Source organism: Falco cherrug, chromosome 1, assembly GCF_023634085.1.
Source record: "Falco cherrug isolate bFalChe1 chromosome 1, bFalChe1.pri, whole genome shotgun sequence".
NCBI classification, from domain to species: Eukaryota; Metazoa; Chordata; class Aves; order Falconiformes; family Falconidae; genus Falco; species Falco cherrug.
The window spans coordinates 122,295,929-122,315,786 of record NC_073697.1 but is presented as its reverse complement, the minus strand read 5'-3'; the positions used below and the strand labels follow the sequence as shown (position 1 = coordinate 122,315,786).

Genomic DNA, 19,858 nt, shown 5'->3' with positions numbered 1-19,858 from the left:
CATGCTGTTGGGATACTACTGAAGCTTCAGACGTTCAGATCCAGCCGTGCGTGTGTGGCTGGGTTATTCAGCGGTGTCCTCAAACTTTATTCCTTTTGGAGTAATAGATAACATAAGCAATATGAAATTTTATTTAGCAGTGACACTGTTAAATCAGATGACAGATTGTACTGACATTAATAGTGATATCTCACTGAGATTAATGGAAGTATTTCTCCGGGAACTACCTTGGCTCTGCATTTCAGGAGCTTTCCTTTTCAGCAACAAGCTCTACCCTCCCCTTTGAGCAAAGCTGAGCAACTGACTCTGTGGTCTTCTGGCCCAGCCCCAGCCACTCTTGCTGCAAGCCCCTGTTAGAAACGCAAAACTGCAATTTGTACCAGGAAAGCCTACTCCAGCCTGAAACTGGAGAAACCGAGGGGCAAGCCTTGCTGTGGCAGTTTGCAAAGCTGTTACCACCTTGTCATTTGCTCCTCCTGGCACGAAGAATTAGTAACAGGGACCGAGGGCCATGAAAAGTCAGATGTAGCCTGACGGGCAGCCAAGCCACGATGCTCTCACTTCCTCCTGCTGCCTGTGGTGGAGGTGGTTACCTGGTGGTGACACCTTCAGCTGGGGAGGTGACTTTACGGACCACGGTGCAGCAGTCAGCAGATCCTATCTGTCTCAGTCCTACCATAAAAGATGTTGATGCCAGATACAGTTTATTTGTCTAAGCCGGGGGTTTGCTTTGGTGTGCCTATACTAATCGCTTTTGTTGAGGGCTGGAACCGTTGAAAATACCATTGTAAACATGATCTTAGGTTGGAAGACAGGTTGACTAGAACTTAATACTCTCCCAATTCATGCCCTGATTTGCACTATACAAGGCAATACCATGCTCATCTTACAGCAACACGCTTGCCACTGTCTCTTCACTTGGCACAACAGCCCTGGCTTGGAACAAGTTTGGTTTGGGGAGATAAGATTGTGGCTTACAGCTGGGGGGGGGGGCAGGGAGATAGCTGGGCAGGCTCCCACCAGCAGTCTGGCCACTGTAACCTCGACTAAGAGCAGAGTAAATTATTCCACGCGCGACTTTATGCGACAGCAGAGCTGCGTCTTTGCTGGAGGAGCCTTGTGCCCTGCCGTGCCTAGCCATGCTGGGCCATGCCGTGCCAGGCCCCGGGGCACAGCCGGGCCTGTGCCGCAGCAGGAGCCCAGCGCCCCGGTGGGGGGTGTCAGCCGGTGGGGGTTCAGCCTTCCCCCCCCCCCCCCCCCCCCCCCCCCCCAGGCCAAGCCTGAGGCGAGATGAGATCTCCCGGCCCCCGCGTGTCCCGGGGGGGTGGATGCGGCGAGACTTTGCCCCCGTCCCTCGGTGCGGTGATATCGCGGCCGGCCCTGCCAGGGCTGGGAGCGCGGCCCCGGCCGGGGGGAGCCCTCAGCACCCCCCGCTGCTGCTTCCCGGCCCGGCGCTGGGAGCCCGGCTCAGCCTGGGCCGCCCCCGGCGCGACCCCGCCGCCAGGCCGCGGCTCCGGCCCCCCGCTGCCCGCCGCAGCGCTGCGCCCCCCAGGGCCGCCCCCCGCCGCCATCGGCCCCGCGCCCTCCCGCCATTGCCGCGCCGGGGGCGGCCGCTGTGGGCGGGCCGGGGCGGAGGGAAGCGCGGCCGGGCGGGCCGAGAGCAGCCGAGAGGCCGGTTAAAGCGGCCGCCCGCCCGCAGCCGCCCGCCCGGCTCCCGCGCCTCACCGACGGACGGCGCCGGCCGTCGCTGCGCGCCGCGGCCGCTCGCACGCCAATGAGGGCCCGGACCCCGGCCCTCGCCGCCTCAGGAGCCGCCCGCAGCCTCCCGGCCCGACCCCCCGCCCGCCGCCCGGCTGGGGCGGGCGGCCCGGATCCATGCGGCGGCTCCAGGAGAGGTTCAGGAGGTGAGGTCGCCCCCGGGGACCCCTCACCCCACCCCGGGCCGCCCTGAGGGCTGGGATCCCCGGCCTGCCGCCCGCTCCCCTGACGGCCGGGCGGGCGTGGGGGCTGGGGTGGGGGTACCCGCCGGTCCCCGCTGCTGAGGCGCCGGTCGCCCTCCCCGGGGCCGAGGGCCGGTGGCGGGCGGGGAGGGCAGGGCGTGAGGGGGGCTCCGCGTGGCCTTCGTGGGTTTAATTTTCTCTTCCTTCCCCATCGCTTTACGTGGATGAAGGGCCACGCACCCGGCCGTGTGTCCCACCCCCGCCCCGACCTGTGGCTCCCGAGCCGCGCCGTGCCGAGCCGCCTCTGCCCGCCGCAGGGCCGGGCCGTGCCCCCGCGCAGCCCCGGTGCGGGCGGTGGGCGCTGCCGGCGGCGGGGGGCAGCGGCCCGGTGCGGGGGGTCGGGCACACCCGTACGGATGTGGCTTCAGGTGCTGGGTGGCACAAAGGCCAGGCGCGGGGCCGGTGAGTGTTGAGGGCCAGCCCGGCTTCTGCTGCGGCTTCCCTCAGCAGGTGCCCTGCGCCCGCCGCCAGCCTGCCTCTGAGGGTTAGCGGGGGAGTAAAACCCAAAGAGGAGCAAAAGAGAAATCTGGGGGGGTCAGGGGGTGCTGTGCGCTCCCCCCTCACCTCAGGTTTGGCCTCTGGCGCTGGCCGGGGGGCTGAGGCGGCTGCGAGGCCAGCGGGGTGCAGAGGGGCCCCTGCCATGCTGAGCGGGCACGCTGCCACGGCTTCAGGGATTCCCCGAGAATTGCAGATTTCATTTTATCTCCAGTACCGTGTAAGTACGCGCACCTTCCCGCAGCGGGTGACGGCACTGTTATTTCCCCATAAGTGCCCTGCTGCTGTACTCATCCCAGTCATTTCTCTGGCTCAGCTCTTCAGTGATAGCGAAGATTCTACGAACAGTTACAAACCACAGCTAGGTATGTTCTAATCCAGGAAGGAAGGTGCCTGGGCCGGAGGAATATGGCTCTATTTTTAACCAAATGGACTGAATTCATCAAGGGGAAATATCTGAAAGTTTGGGCAAGGAAAGCAAGCTTTTATAAACCTATTCATTCCTCTTCAAAATTTTACCTAAACAGTCATCATGAAAATACATTGCTGATCTATTTTGACCTGCTTGTGGTTTCCTTTGTTTTTCCTCTTGAGAACAAAGAGATGAGATAACATTAAAATTGCTTCAGTATCTAAATATGTAACCCCATTTAATGTATGCCACTGCTGGTTTTGTGGAGTTATCTCCACCTGGTTGCAGTTTCTCATACACTGTGTCTTACTAGGTCTGAACGGCCTCTCCTGCTGCTGGAAAGCACAGAGAAAAAAAAGATGCAAAAAGGGGTAATGAACTTTTGAGCTGGTGAAAGGAAGTATGAGGCCTTTTGAGCTGAATAAAGGCAGCGTACTTCCTGAAAAGACTAAAAAATCCAGATCTCTGAGGCTATTATCAGTGCTTGCTGTTTTTACTGACATTTTAATTCATGCTTGAAAGAATAATTCATTCAGCAGATGGGAATCCAGAATAAGGCAAGGTTTAAAGAGTGCTTTTTTTTTTCTTCTGCAGTTTGGGGTATATGAGCTTGCTGTGATACCAGACAAATGCCATACAGATATCTGCCATGGATTTGGGATTTTAGAATTTATTTTTCTAAGCTGGGCTTATGTGCAAAGACAAAGCATTAAGAGCCCTCAGATTTTCCTCCTGCTTTCTCTCCCAAATACTGTGGTCTCTTAATTCTGGAATCACTACGAAACATAAAGCATCTACTCCTTGGAAATGAATCGGGACTTGAGATTAGGGGTGTCTCACAAAGAATGGATCAGTACGTATGTTTAACATTGTAAATATTTGACGTGTTGCAAGATCAAAGTTCAAGTAGTGTAAAGGGGGAGATAAGAATTTCTTCCCTCTTGTTTTAAATTGCCGTATGTCTTTCTTAATACCCCTTTTCCACTTATACTGGGAATGTGCTCATCAGAGAAGGTTGGTTGTGTACTGTGAAATTATGAAGCTTGGATTTCCTTGGCTTCAAGTAGATCTAGGGCTTTAAGAATGCATTTAAATTGTGAAAATGAACGCATGCCTCTTCAGTGCAAAAGCATTGTGCACTTGTGGCTGGCTACGAGTAGTTGTTAGTCTACTGTGAAATGAAATGAAATTTCAGAAAATTCATATTCTGATATTGAGGGAGTAAATATTTTATCTTAGCAATCACTGATTGTCAGTATCTTAAATGGAGAAGTATTTATGGGTTCTTGTGAGATAATGCTGCATATTCCCTGATTAAATGGCTCTGGTTTCGTACTGCTTCTGTTAAAGACTACATTAGGGATTTATTGGAGAATCAAAAGGCTTCGCTTAAAAGATGTTTCCTGTAAACTGTAGCCCTCTTCAGTGGGAGCTTATCAGGCTGTCCTGTATTTGCTAATAACCTTAATGGTTGTGTTACAGAGAGCCTTTATTTATAGGAGTAAACAGCATCTGAATGCTGTATATTGGGTTTCCACTTTTAAGAAGGTGAGATTATATTCCTCACAATTATCTTTTTCAGAAGAGGCAAACTTGACCCATAGTTAGGAGGAAGAACAATGTCCCTGTGTTGCTGTATTCACGTGGCAGAAAACAAAAAGTGTCCGTTGTTGGTGGTGATGTGGGGATTATTTATTTATTTCTCTCTGAGAAAGAACAGAGCAGTTTCTGCCTCTGGACTGTAAGTCTGCAGCCAGGTTCTTCTGCCTTCATACTGCGATGTATGCATATATAGCTACAGGAGTATAGGACTGACTTGCAACAGCATGTGTCAGAATAATTTTTCCTGGGTTTGATGAGTACTTCAGTGTAGTATCACAAAGCAGCTATTTTCAAACTTCAGGTCTGTTTCTTAAGACATTAAACACGAACTGTCAAACTGGAAATGAAGCAAACTCAAGAGAAGCATTGGCTGGAATTAGTGCCCTCATCAACCACTTTTTAAATGACCCTTCCTCTAAAGTTGTTGCTGATCAACGTTTACGAATAGTGTTATCAAAAGGCATAGGGAAGTAAGTGAAGCTTTGCTCTGCTGAAAACGTTCTCTGTGAGTAGTGACCTGAGCAAATGTGCTCCAGCGTCTGCTCGCTGGGTCTTGCCGCATGTTGCAGGTACCTTTCAGAGAGGAGAGGTGCAGGTATGGCCAGTGTGCAGCAAAGGTAGGTGCTGGGCTGCTGCGAGATCCTTTTCTGGAAGGTCCTAACTCTTCCTCCCCTGCCAGAACACGCTAGTGGTGGCGTTATTAGTGTAAACATGTCAGTGAAGGGGGGTGAAGCGTTGCTAAGGGTGGTGTTCTGCTGGGACTCTCTCTGGTGGAAGAAAAGTGAGTTTCAGCTATTGTGGGAGTCCTGTAAAGCTTTCTGTCCAACAGCCACGTTGCTAACCGTTTTTGTTGTTTTAATTTAAATCATCAGAATTTTTTAAGAAAAAACAGTTTAAAAAAGTTTTGGAAACGTGAAGTTTTCGGAAACCGGATGCTTGTCTGTTTTCTCAGCCTGAAGTTGCCATGCAGATGAACGAATGCTTGCATCATTCCTGTGCTGGCACAAAGGGAGAAAAAAAACCACAACTCTTTGTCTAGATAACAGAAAAAGGATAGCTTTGTTAATGTGTTTATATTCTGTTTTAATGCTAATGAAACTGTCTTTAAATTAGTGAGAAGAAGAGGACCTAATAATAAATTGACTCTTTTTATGTGTTTGTTCATAATTCTGTCAAAAATCTAACGTTACCCCAGGCTCTGCTTTAGAAAGATCAGATACCTTTTCTACTAAATAACTATAAATTAAAAGTAAAAAACAAAAAATAAATAATTAAAAGTAGTGCTTTGCTGAATAACAGAAGGTCCCATTAGCGGTCTACCTTCAATTATTTATAGATTTTTAGATGATAATAATATCTGATCTAGAAATTTGGAACTACTGAAATTATAAAGCTAATACTGAGGATAAGCTTGTACCTTTTGGTTCTATATTTTTTTGTTTGTTGGTGGTTTGTTGTTTGGTTTTTTTAATTTTTGACTTCTTGTGAGACTTCCAACGTACCACCATGGCCTTTGGAGAAATGTAGTAATATTCTAGATGTAATCACTGAAAGGTTTCCCATTATTTTTAATTTACGGAGCTGGGCAAGGGCAGTCTAATCCTGGTCACTTAGCTGAGCCAACAGATGCTTTTATTTTTAAATGTTTTCCTAACTTGGAAGCAGAACTGAGTAAGCTGAATGTTCCATCTTTAGAGGATGCAGAGATGGTCTCCAGCAGCTGTTGAAGACCTGTACGTACTGGGCAACAAAATAATTTTCTAAATGTTCTGTGAGCCCGTGTATATGACTACAGTGTCGTTAAGCTCTTGGAGATGAGAGCAAGGAGTCATTTGTCACTGACAAAAGAATTGCCATTTTTTAACAATATATTAACTCCTGTGGAGTTACTAATTTGCTAACAACCATTTATACTTGGTGTCTGTGAATGATGTTCACGTTTTTCTTGTCCTGTGTATCAGTAACAGTTGAAACTATTTTTTGAAACTGCCACAATTTGGAGAGAGGTCATGACACTGTTTTATCATTGTTGTTACATCCTCAAATATGAGGTTAGAAAAAAAATTGTTTATAAATCATTTAATAAATCAGTCAGGAGAGCCAAGTGTCTTGTATCCCAGAAATCTGGAACTGCTTACTCAGGCTATGAGCTTCTGGTAGGGTTTTGTTGGTTGGTTTTCCCTGCTTTGAGATCACCCAGTATTTTATGGATGTCATAAAAATAGGACTGATTTTGACTTAAACCAGGAGGGACATGGGAGAGGACCACAGTTTGTCTAACAAGCCCTTTATGTAAATCTAGCCAACAAAGCTGCTCTCGGTTCTGAAACATACAGACATGTTCTGTATTTGTTGTGAAGCTGTTCCTGGCTTGTTGGATACCTGACTAACGGTCAATGCATAGTTTTATAATAGTCTGGAGTAAACTGGAGTTTATTAGTGAAAGAGAATTGCTTTTGAATGATAGTAGGCTGTGCTGGGATAACATACATGGTACTGTAGCTGGAGTAGTTCATGACTGTCTGGTTACATACAAATAATGTGCTGTCTTTCAGAGGATTTTATACACAGATTTGAATTTGTGAGGTTTCACAGAAACAACTCCAGTGTTTGGTTTTTTTAGAAATTTTAAAAGCAACATTAGTACTGGCAGGTTATTCCAAAACTTTCTCAGATTTTTTTATTATATTTCACTTGGCTTGAAAAGACTGTTTGTTGTGATTGTTTGTTAGGTAGTGTTTGAAAATTCTTGGAGGAAAAGGCAGAATGTCTATGTAAAGCTTCTTGAAACTTTGCTGCTTTGGAGTGAACCGTTAGAGTCTCCTTTCATCCCTGTGTAGCTTGGGTCTTAGGTACAGACAGAAGATAGGATTAGCCTCAAAGAAAAACTGAGCCACCTAATGCTTCAAACACAAATATTGCTCGCTATAGGAACTGAAAAGCCAACGTTCAAGTTGGTTTATTCCAAGGTGTTATAGAACTGGAATATTGCTATAGTTTCAAGAACTTCTTAAAAGAAGAGTAACCTTGGCAGCTATGATGAAGTCCATATTTCTGGAGTAATTTGTGTCCGTATTAGGTAACTTAAATAGGAAATAGTTCATTCTTCATCCAACCAAGCTGTCGGAAAAGAGGCAGTCTGACTTCTATGTGCAGAGTCTTGGTTAAAGATAACCATCCACTGTGACAGACAGTCACAGAGTTTTATCTAACATGTTTCTGTTACGAGACCTTATATGGGAGGACTTAAAATTTAATTAACAGTTACTTTTAACATGTCTGTACTTATAATTTTTCATACTACTAGGCTGGAGGTACTCCTTTGTGACACCCAAAAGAGATGGTTTGTTAACTTTCCTAAAAATATCTCTTAATTGTTCTACAGGTTCATGAACCACCCAGCTCCAGCAAACAGCCGCTACAAACCCACTTGCTATGAGCATGCTGCTAACTGTTACACACATGCAGTAAGTACTTCTTTTTTTCTTTTTTCTTCCCCGCCCCCCCCCTCCCCCCCCTCGAACCAAATGCTTCAGTAAATTTTTGTGGGTTTGGATGGCTCAGTGCTTACCTTTGCCCAAGCGTATTCGTATTTGAAGCCTCTGTGGGTTTTGGTGTATAAGCTTCAGCTATAACAGGCTAGAAAATGTAACATTAATTAGATAGTTGGTAATCACTAGTCCCGGTTCTGGATCTCTAGAAGCTCCAGACGCTTCTTAAGATTCCTTTTCACCTAAGTTTAAGTTACATGTCTTCAACTAGATGGTTTTCTTCTGTCCCAGTCAAAGGATGACTACGGTAAAGTGAAAGTAGGCCTATACTAGTCAGCCTTGCAAGGCAGATTTCCCAGTGCTATGCTGACGTAATATTTTGCAAATTGTATACTGCAAGTATAGGAAAGATTTATTCCTGTTAGAAGTGGAAGGCTTCATAAGACCATCATGTGGGTATCAGCTAGAAGAGCTGGAATGACTTAGTTCTGATACTTTATATCTACAAATTGATTCTTTGACAAATCTGCTATTTTGAAAGATGCACTAACGATGCTGACAGCCGTACTAAAAATCCTAGTCTGTCCTTATTTTCATAATGTAAGGCCCTGTACTAGATTTGAATATATGATATATACAAAATAAAGCAAGCAGTCCCTTCTCTCTCTCTCTCTCTCTCGTAGTGATTGGGAAGTTTAATTTGCTGTCTGGCACTTTGAAAAGGACTTAAAAATATGTGTGTGTGTTTTTTAAGATAGCATTTGCCCTTTTATAATATCAGCTTGTGCTTTTCCTCAATCCCTTGTTTAACTCCAAACATCTGAAGTATGTTTGACTTTGTCCTCAGTCTCTTATCTCCAGTGTTTCCAAGTAAGCTACAGATACGAATGCTCAGGGTAGCGCATGGGACTCTTCAGTTTTAGAAGGAGCTCTGTTCTTAAGGATCCTTTGTGTATATTTTATAAATAACCAACATACAGCTCATTGTTGCTGGTAAAAACAGAATCACCTAGGTTTACATATAGAAAAGCTAACTGAAGTTTATGTGTTTTTAAGTCAAGGCTCTCATGTACAGCATTATGTAAATATATGCTTATTTGTCTAGAGAATGAAGCAACATGCTGTTAGTTAGCACAAATATGTAGTTTATCTCATAATCCTTGTACAAATCTTATTTACTCTGGCCAAAAAGTTAGATTTCAAAATATCTGGCAGAAGCTGCTGTACTCCTTAGCAGTTCTAGCATTCATCTAATTGAAAAACAGGCATGTCTGATTCCTGCCTGTTAGCAGTGGGTTACAGCCAGGATGTCATATCAGTATTTTGTGGTGTTCTACAGGTTCTGGGGAAGCTCTCTTATTACTTTCAGAACAGTCAAGCTACGTGCTAAAACCTATCATGAACTGTTAACAGCTTGGAGATATACAATATTAACATACCCTTTGGAAGAAAATAAAGTGTAGTATAAAAGAGGGATTGTTACTTATTAAATAAAATTGTATGCAATAAATATTTTTTTATTAAACTTTAAAGCCTTGAAATAGAAATCTGATCTGGGAAAGCAGAGTGGATTATACAGAAGCAGCTGGGGGGACGCACTTGCTTCTGTGTGTTACAGACCATTTTACTAAATGGTAGATGGTCGAGTGGTTGAGTCTTTGCCACTTGATTACAGTATGAGTTTTCAATTAGACATTGATATAATTTCTACAAAACAGAGTTTAGCAATGGTTCTCCATGCATTTTTTCCAAAGCTTTATTCATAATTCAGGAAGCAGTCAACTTGAATTTTACGAGCGTGGCTGTACTCTGCTGTAGGTATCCCATCTGTTTTTTGACTTAAAAATATGCAGTAGTCAGTTTAGGCAGGTATTTAAAAGGAAAAAAAAAAAAAGAAAAAACAAAACCCTAAACCCAGCAATAACTGGAGATACAGAATCCCATGTGTAGCTTTTTGTTACAGTACTTTGAAGGTAACTTTGTGTACCATAGTAAGGTATTTTCAAATTTATAACTAGTAAGGCTATTTAAAATGTCTTGGGTTTCTTTTTAGCTTTAAATGAAGCACTGACTTGTCCTTAGACGCTAGGAGTTAGGAAGGGCAGCTAAAAAGTTGAATACAGGGACAGAAAAGACTGCTCTCTGTGTTTAGAAGAACAGGAAGGAAACAGTATATGAGAGAAGGAGGAGTTGTAAGAATTTAACTTGTGAGGTAAGCTAAATCTAAGGGGAGGGATGGCTCTTTCATCATGAAACTTCTGATGTACGTAAGGCTTATCAGAGAAAAGATACTGTGTTGTATGAAACCCTCAGAATTTAGACACGGCTTGCTTTGTACTGCTCTAAAAGTTTCTTCCAACTGGCTTAAAAGGAGGAACTGTTCTTAAAATAAGTTATAGTCTCTCTGTTCCAGTCATGGTTTGTGCAGTGCATGGAAAAAAAAGAGAGAGGTATAAATATTTAAAAAATGAGGCTTGGAGCATTTAGCAGGCTGTTTGAGCATGGAAGTAGGGGTCATCAAAATTTCAGAAGGGCTCTTAAGATGAAAATGTCTCTGTTCCACCTGGCTGATATTAGCAGTTCCTCTGCGCTCTGGGTTGCACAACCGATGTTCCCAGTAAGCTTCCCACTGCACAGCGCTCGTCTCCTTCCTTGAAAAAACTGGTGAGCAGGGAGGCACCGTACTTGGCTTCAGGACTGCGCTCCTGGAGCAGGCAGCTGGAGGTGGACACGGCCCTTCCTGGTTCCCTCTAAGTGTCACATGCAATTTTGGCTGATTTGTTGATCTTTCCATTGTCCTCCTTTCCAAAGAGGAAGCGTTGGGACCATCTTCATGCTGTCAGTGTTTCCCTCTCGATGAAAGGCACGTGAAATTGGAACAATAACGCCATGCTTTGCTACAGCGGCTTGTGCATCAAAAGCCATTGTTGCCGACTATATGACGTGCGTAGCCTTGCGTACAAAGAAAATAATGTAACTTGGCGTGAATGTTACATACAAAAGCAAAATTTTTAACAGATTTTTTTAACCTCTCTGCAGGAGAGATTGTCTGCAGAAATATGGGAAGAACACAGATAAAATACTGACCAACGTACCAGTATCCTAAGCAACCTTAGATAGATAGAAGATAGCAGATGATTTGCCATAAGTTAGTAACCAGAGAGTACAATTTCCCTGAAGTGTGGCAGATAAGTTGTTTCAGCATGCATCTTTGTGCCTTAAGGCTTTTGCAGTGGGCACTGTTTGTGACTGTAGGCATTGTTTCCCAAAATACATCACACAAGGGTTGTGCCCATGTCTTTTCTTAAAGATTCCTGCCTATAACTGTAAATAAATAGATTTTTATCTTTTGTCTTCCTCCTTATCGCAGAGGGTTTTGTAACTTCATGCTCTAATTTTGTTCTGGCATTTTTCTAGAAAACTTAGTGAAACTAAGTTGCCTGCTGTCTTGTTCTGTAGATCTCTCTCAGCCCCATTTCTGATTTAGCAACTATTAATGAAGGTGCTACAATTAGTAAGATGGAATATCATGGTTCTGGGTTTGTTCACAGTACATTAAGTTGCTGGGTTTGATGATATCTGTTGGGAAGAGTAGTGCTTCATGATGAAATAAGCAAAGCTTTTTGTGACTCCTAGCTAGCTTTTTTGCTAGGAATGCTGGCAAGTTAGAAATGCTATGTCATTGCTGTAAACTGACATGGCACAATCACACTCATTCTATTAGTTCTGATTCTTTGACTAATTTTTTGCTAAACAGCCCTCCTTTTAAAGGACTAGTTGATTGCTTCTCCATTCTGAAGATTAAAACACAGTTTTTGGGCTAGAGATTGTTTTCAAATGAACATGGGAAAATCTGCCTAGTTTTGTTGACTACAGTGTTATATTTCTTTTGTAAGATGGAGCTTAGATATAATGAAGTCTTTTGTATGGTATGTTATCTGTTATGGCATTAGTAGCTAAAGAACTTTTATCCAGTTGGCTGGAACAGCAGGGTATCATTTCTGGATTTTGTCTTTAGCTATTTTTGGTCAGAAATAGTAATAAAACATCTCTTGTTTAGTCTAACTGTTCCCACGAAGCATATCAGGCACAGAGGGAAAGTGTTCCCGAATAGAATACTTAGAAAACACAGTAAATCCTTCTCATGGTAGTATAGCGCTCTTCCCTGTGAGAATTAGGATTGTTCTTCAGAGCCTTGACAAGGCAGAAAAGCAATGAATTCAGGTCTTCATTCATGTGCTCAGTCATGGCTGTATTCTTCATTCTGAAGGTACAAAGAAAGAGGTGATAAGAAAATTGTTTGTTTAATTTAACCCTATAACTTCACATACAATAACTACTGGGAAAAGTGATTGGTATGAAACTCTTGTGTTGGCCCATTTGAGTATTACGTATCATATCTTAATTTGTGAAATACTTTAGTAGACTGGTAAAAGGCTGGGATATCTGTGTAGGAAAGACAAGTTGTTCAGTGTAATATCTAAATCTAGTTTCCAGAGAGGTCTTCCTACCTATAAAATGGTATCAATCAGAGCTCCAGGCAGAATCTCTGAGCAGTTCATGCTCAGGCTTTGAGCAGGGGATTTGCAGGGATTTGCTATTTTACCTAGCACTTGGGTTGATGATACTTGTGGGTACATAATCTCTGAAACCTTTTACTTCTCTGTCAAGTTTAGTCAAAACTGAAATTTGCACTAGAAATTGGGAAGGAAACTGATGACCGTGGGTACAGCATGTCTGCACAGCTTAAAGAAACTGCTGAAAAACGGTTTCTGGAGATCAGTATCTTCCTGTCCCTGGAAAAACTGAATGACCCAACTGCCACATCTCATCAGTTCCTTGCTGTCTCAAGGGCTTCAGCTGCACTTTGAACTGCATGTCATATGTGGAAAACAGGCGTGACTGGTCTCCTGAGGAGTGAAACACTTGAACCTTTCTTGAACGTGGGGGCTGTCCGGGATATGTGTATGGAAATTTATGGTTTGTGATAAATGAGAAGCCAGGCTGGCAGGCTATTTTTGGCCTCAGAGTGCATGAGGTCAACTTCCCTAGGCTTGTTACAAGACCTGGAAAGTGTTTTCACCTCTGTCCAAATGCTGTGGATATAGGAATACCATACTTTTCATTTCCATGACTTTGCAGCTTTTGGCATAAATGTACTAAATTTTGCAAAAAGGAAGGAAATGTAGCTAAAAAAAGGAAGGAATGGAGCTACAGTTGATGTACTTCAAAAGCCTAAAGTAAAAGCCACTTTTTTTTTTTTTTTAAATCTCTGGATTAACTAACTACTTCTCAGATTCATTTGGTATACTCTGCATCTTCTGCACTATAATTGTGATCAGAGCCCCAGTTTCTTCCAGTCTGTAGGTAGGGAAAGGGCGCGGGCAGTGCAGGCTGGCCCAGCTAGATAGTCCCAGCTATCAAACCTGTAATGCAAAGCAGAGTTGCCAGTTTTGTTTAAACATTATTTGTTCCTAGCTTTGTTGTTTTATCATGTGAGGCTTGGGTTAAACTACCGAGAATTTAACCTGTGAAACTTATTTACAGTTCACGTGAACAAATTAATATCTTAAGGCACAGCATAGGGCCTGGAAGGGAACTTTATCTGCCCCACTGGTGCGGTGCTGTGGATGGTACTACGCTGGCTGCCAGGGAAGACTTAACAGTGGCCTTTTGTTTTCTTAGTTCCTTATTGTTCCCGCGATCGTGGGTAGTGCCCTTCTCCACCGGCTGTCTGATGATCGATGGGAAAAGATAACAGCATGGATGTATGGCATGGGGCTCTGCGCCCTCTTCATTGTCTCCACAGTATTTCATATCGTTTCTTGGAAAAAGAGTCACTTAAGGTATTGCTATAAGATGTATGTTTTATTTTCATGTTCTGTGATGTTTTTCCATTGTGTTTCTTGGTCAAAAACATAATTTTACAGAAGGTTGGAGTGGTACCTTGTACTGAATCACGAAGAAAACACTCTTGATTCTGTTGGAAGAAATAGTGAGCCAGGCTCAGAATACAAATGAACTCTAATGTCTGCTGCTTTTTCACAAAGAAAATATGTGTTTTTCTAGGCCCTAGTGTCTCTTAATCCATAAGATGAAATGGGAAAAACACAATCTAACTGCATAGTGGCTATAATCCCACTGCAGAAGTCAGAACATTGTCTGGGACTATGGTGTGCTCAGATATTTTAGGGAACATGGAGTTTGCCAAGGGAATTAAAATACGACACACAGCTAACTAGCAGAAAGCCTCCTTGGGAGCAAGGCAGCAATAGCAGAACTAAGATGCGATTTGATTTGTTATTTTTAAATTTTATTTTACTTTTTGGTCCCATTATGACCCGTCTATAATTCTGGGCCATAAACTGAATTGTACTAGTAGTCGCTGAATGGTAACGGGTTTTGGATGAGGCAGAGTTAAGGTGACAGCTTTCAGCCTGCTTGCTGGAGAGCAGGATGCAGGGGGAGAGAAGGGGAGAGGAGCGGAGGAGTGCTCATCTCCTGCGTGTCTTGCGTGTGACTTCCTGAAGCTAAAGTCAGCTGGACAGTCTTCCAGATGGTTTTAAGAGGTTATGGAGCTGATGGTATTTCCCCAAAGTAATCCCAAAGTGTGTCAGGAAACTGAAATGATAAAAAAACCTTTCCAAAATCTGTCTTGGTGACTTCTTCTCTCTCTTACTAGGACAATGGAGCATTGCTTTCACATGTGTGACAGAATGATGATCTATGTCTTTATTGCAGCATCATACGCACCGTGGTAAGAAATCTGAAGTGCAGTTTCAAAACTAAAGCTTTTTCCAATGTAAATGTTTTATCATTGTGACTTTCCAAAATCTATAGGTGTCTTCTTAAATGCATTGCAAAATGCATCACAACGTAATCCCCTGGGATTTGCTGAAAGTAATGTTAGAAAACAGCAGGATGGAGTTTATATTCCACATACCCCAGTTTATGCCTCCCTTACATCAATGCAAACGCACTTTCTACCTGTCTGGATATAGAATGTCCCAAGTGTCTTCTCCCTGCATCATGCCTAACTTTACAGCTCTAAATATTTATTTTTATCAAACCCTACTAGTCTTGTGTCGGTTTGGTCCATTCATTTGTGACTTTTGTCTGTTTAAATCTTTGTACCTCCAGGTTAAATCTACGTGAGCTCGGACCTCTGGCATCTCACATGCGTTGGTTTATCTGGCTGATGGCTGCTGGAGGAACCATTTATGTGTTTCTCTACCATGAAAAGTAAGAATTATTATTTGCATTTAACTTTAAACTGAAATTAAAAGGTGTGGGCTTTCTTGCTTTCTGAGGGTTCTTATCCAGCCTTTCACACATTGAAAAGTGGAAATACATGATGAGAGTGATGCAGACTTAGGTCTTGTCAGAAGATAATTATATTTGCCCTGTAATAACATGTCTTTAGGCTATATTATTGTCTTCTCTTAAAGGACTGGGAGGGAAGTATCCACTTCTAAAATTTTAACTTTTGCTACAACAAAGCAGGGGTGAGAGTGGGTAGGGTAAGAAAGCAGTTGAAATTATGAGTTTCTTATGCCCCTGATTTATGTAGCGTTAGGTAATAATACAATATTGCAACATTATATTGTTTATAGATACCGATGCATATTGACTCCTGCTACCTTCTTGGTTTTGTTTTGGAGTGCAAGTCCCTGAGTTTCAGATATGAATTCTTGAGCCTGCTTTCATATCCTCAGGGAGCAAGCAAGAACCAACTTTTTTGTTTTGGCAATGAGCTACTGAGGTTCTTGTTAAATAAGAAAATAAGTTGTCTCAATGTTTTATTCTCACTAGTACTTAATGCAAATGCATGCATTTAGGCAGTATTTAGAGAGCAAGGTATTACCTGCAGCTGTACAATGCAGAGATAAAAGGCTAGCTTTGTTTATGTTATAAAACATTGGTTACTTATCTGCACAGAAAGCTTTTTGAATAGTTTAATGGACCCATGCTAACATAAAACCTGAAATATTTTGTTACTATTGACGGAAATGTTCATCCTCTTGTACACCTCCTTAGATGACTCAAATTGTTCCTTTTTAGGTATAAGATCGTTGAACTCTTTTTCTATTTAGCGATGGGATTTTCTCCTGCTCTGGTAGTGACATCCATGGTAAGGAATGTGACTATTAACATTACAAACATGCAGACTTTCCTTTTATAACTAGCTTAAGTTCCACTGCAGCTATCTTTCATCTGAAAAGATTTTAGTCCGCCATAATTGTAAATGTTCTCTGCAGAAGAACCAAATATAGTCATTTATATTTAGGGTTTATGATTTACATGTCAATGAAATGCTACCTCGGTTTGTTGAATCTGGGCCACAGGGTCCAGATGAAAAGAGCTTAGGTCCCGGACCTCACTTCTGAAGACCCTCACTTCTGAAAGGATGTTGGACGTAACAATTCAATTACTTCCGTTTGAGTAAAAATGATACAGATGTGAAGTACCTTTAACCTGTTGAGGAATATTTCTAGATTTTACTGTTTATGAACTTAATGCCCACTTATTCACTTACAAGTTGGGAAAGAAGCTTTTTCTTTATAGCAGCGGAGTGGATTTCTGATAGCACGTTGTCTTTTCTCTTGGTATGTGTAAGAGCTCTCTGGAAATCAATTAATGCTGTGGTCTGGACCAAGATGGGAGAAGTAAATTGACTCTTGCCCCTTTCAAAATTACTCAGGGGCAACAAAGCTAGAGTATTTTGTCTCTTACTAGAGGCTTTTTTTGTTAGTGAAGCAGGGGAAAATTTAAAAGCTGAGAAGCAGTTGAACTGTATCAAACTGACGCACCATATCTGGGATACTTGATCTCTCAGCAACTGGTGCTTTTGGGTTTTTCGGGTTTTATTAAGAAAAAGCTTCTTGGTGCATTTGTAAAGCATCTACACCATCTTGTCCAACTCAAAACTTTATTGTTTACTTATAGTTACACGTTTTGAATAACTTTGAATAACCCTGTCTGCTGCTGATACAAATCTGGCACATCTAGAAGATAATGCCTTAACTGTCCATGTGAATGCTCTGCTATGCCAAAACCTTGCCAGGTGTTTCATCCAGCCAGTGGGAGTTGCATTAAACTCAACGCTTGCACACGGTGCTGTGGTTTTCTTTTTCTGCATGTTTGTCTGCTCTGTTCATGAGCATGAAGCAAAGCATCAAATTTGTCTCAATTCTTGAGTTATCCTGCTGTTACCTCTACAGTGCTATTGCGAGATATTCTATAAATATATTATTATATAGTCACAAAGTATAATATAAATATACTGATTTTTCTCACTTGTCTGTCTGTCAAATCCAAGATGCTTGAAGTTCCGACAGCCAGCTTTCTTCTCTTGGGGCGGAAGGCACTTGCTATTTTGTACCTAAAATACCTTTCCCTCCTTTATACCACAGTTCTAATCTTTCCTTGTTAATTGACAGAGCAACACCGATGGACTTCAGGAGGTTGCCTGGGGAGGCTTGATATATTGTCTGGGTGTGGTGTTCTTCAAGAGCGATGGAGTCATTCCATTTGCCCATGCCATCTGGCACCTCTTTGTGGCCACAGCAGCTGCTGTTCATTACTATGCCATTTGGAAGTACCTTTACAGAAGTCCTGCAGACATAATTCGTCACTTATGATTGATACACGCAAAGTAATCTGCACTTGGCCTCTGTAACAGTATTATTTGACCTAAGGAATTCGGGGAAATTGGACAATTGCACAGAAAAACTGCACTGACGTTGGTAGTTCTCTGAACACAGTTACTGTGAACTGATGTTGTATGTGTCCTGCAATTGCCCATCGTATGGCAAGTGCTGTAAATAATCAAGATACTGTACTGCAGTACCAAGAGTCCATTCCATGTTAGTAGAACTGGCTACCTGATGTTTACAAATAAATTTTGTATTCTAGTTTAGTTTTACAATTTTTAACTACGTGAATTTTTCTAAATTAGTGATTCAAAGGGTGAAGTCAGTGCAATAGCAAAAATCTCTTTTGATTTGAAATTGGTTTCTATCGCCTTTCCACTACTCATTTATTAAACATGAATCGGACAAATAATCTACTTTTACCACCCATTATCTTGGTATAATAAGACTTTTATAGAAACTTTTTGTGTTTTTTGTAAACTTGGGAAGTACATTTATTGAACTGAAAACACACAACTGTCATCTATGCAGTTACTCATGTTGCAAAATCTTGCAAGAAATGGTTACATTCCACACACTGTACTGACAAGCAAACATTGTACCTCTTCCAAAGGTTGTATTACAGGTGTAATTGTAATAACCACTTTTACAGACTAAAACCTAAATGTGATTCTGCTGAGTTTTAACATGACAGTATTCTGCTCATCTGTAGTACCACTTAAACAGCACCTTAATTTGGCTTTATCAGTGATGGAAATTAAGTGCTTTAAGAGAGGTAGGCGATGTGATTTTTCTCCTCAAGATTCCCAGTTCTGCTCCGTGCTGCCCAGCTAGGCAGCAGCCTGGATGAAAGCGGGCTGGCGGAGCTGGCAGTGGAAGGGGACAGCTAACACCCCCTGTCCAAACCAGAGCGCCGCTTATTTCTCCAGAGTACGCGTACACCTAGTAGTGCTGTGATACTAAGCTTGGATTTTCGAAGGGATTTAAACCTGCCACCAGAACAGTTCCCAGCGGCTTTTGTTGGGGTGGTTCTGTTGGGAAATCCCGGTCGGAGCAGCAGGAGCAGAGCGATTGCTGACCGCTTTGAATTCGAGGTTGTTGGTTCTTCCCAAGCGCAGCCTTGCAGGGAGGAGAGCCTGAAGAACCTGATACGGTGTCACTTGTCATTCTGGGGCTTGACAGAGTCAGACTGGTCTTGATTGTGTTGCTGCCCTTCTGTACAGGAAACCCAAACTTGTGGTAGCAAGTCATGATTGTAGAACACGTGCGTTAAGTGACCAGAAGTAGAAGAGTCATTGTAATACTGTTTGTGCAACAATTGTATCCTGTCCCACTCCATAATGAATGTCTTATATTAAGATTGACTTTATCCTTTTTCTGATTTACTCAGTTTTTCATGTCAGTATTTAAAAACAAAACCAAAATGTGTTGCCTTTTTCAGATTTTGTTCTGGATATTGCCTGTCTGCAAACAATAAGTAGCAAGATAGGGATGTTTTTCAAGGTACCATTTAATATTTCACCTAGATTTGCCAGTGGGTTACGTATTTTAGAATATATATATTTGTATACAGAATTTACAAGAGGGACAAACTTTAAATTCAAGGCATTGAAGAATTTTGCTGTGTGGTGTTATCAGGTGGTTGGAGAAACGGCACCACTACAGCAGACTAGCTAACTGCCCCAAGAGAGGACAAAAGGAACAGCTGGGCAGGTAATTCCTAGTACAACAGTCTTGCACATCTGGATGCCTCAGTTTTTTTAACATTGTGTCTATTTTAATATTTTCCACTTTTTGTGAGTTCGTATATTTTGTTTAAATGCAGTAACTGTTAAAACCACTAAAATACATGTAAAGGTTTTCTGTAGTCAAAAGTGAAACTATTGCTTGAATATGTTTTAATTTTAAGTTAATTTTTCATGGCATTGCTTTTTGGAGTGTTTGAAATGGTTTTTAAAAAATTTCAATTCGCCAAAAATATTTTGAATTACTGTATTCTAGTCAATATGATATTGAATGTACTAGACTAACAATAAACATTTTGTGCAATTTGGAAACCATTGTATTCGTAGTGTTTGGTGTTTTCCCCTCCAACACTTACGCAGGAAAGTGAGAGACTTCACACTGTTGGCGCTCCTGACACAAGAGATCGAGTTGAACCCAAGGACCCTTGTGCTTGCTCGGTCAACTCTTTAAAACGAAAAC

The 19,858-nt window shown here is 42.5% G+C and overlaps 1 protein-coding gene across 4 annotated transcripts in view; it reads left to right on the top strand.

Annotated features, from left to right (window-relative positions):
• MMD (monocyte to macrophage differentiation associated) overlaps window positions 1-19,710 on the top strand; it is a 43,849-nt gene extending 24,139 nt beyond the window's left edge. For 3 of the 4 annotated variants that reach the window (XM_027808217.2, XM_027808213.2, XM_027808214.2), the window contains 6 exons: window positions 7,895-7,976; window positions 13,686-13,846; window positions 14,683-14,757; window positions 15,141-15,242; window positions 16,062-16,131; window positions 17,441-19,710. In XM_027808217.2, the coding sequence (XP_027664018.1) occupies window positions 7,895-7,976; window positions 13,686-13,846; window positions 14,683-14,757; window positions 15,141-15,242; window positions 16,062-16,131; window positions 17,441-17,641 (691 nt within the window). In that variant the 3' untranslated portion in view covers window positions 17,642-19,710. Of the gene's footprint in view, window positions 1-1,647; window positions 1,905-7,894; window positions 7,977-13,685; window positions 13,847-14,682; window positions 14,758-15,140; window positions 15,243-16,061; window positions 16,132-17,440 lie in introns of those variants that run through there. The other variant, XM_055726122.1, reaches the window with a different exon arrangement.
• Window positions 19,711-19,858: the final 148 nt, after the last annotated feature.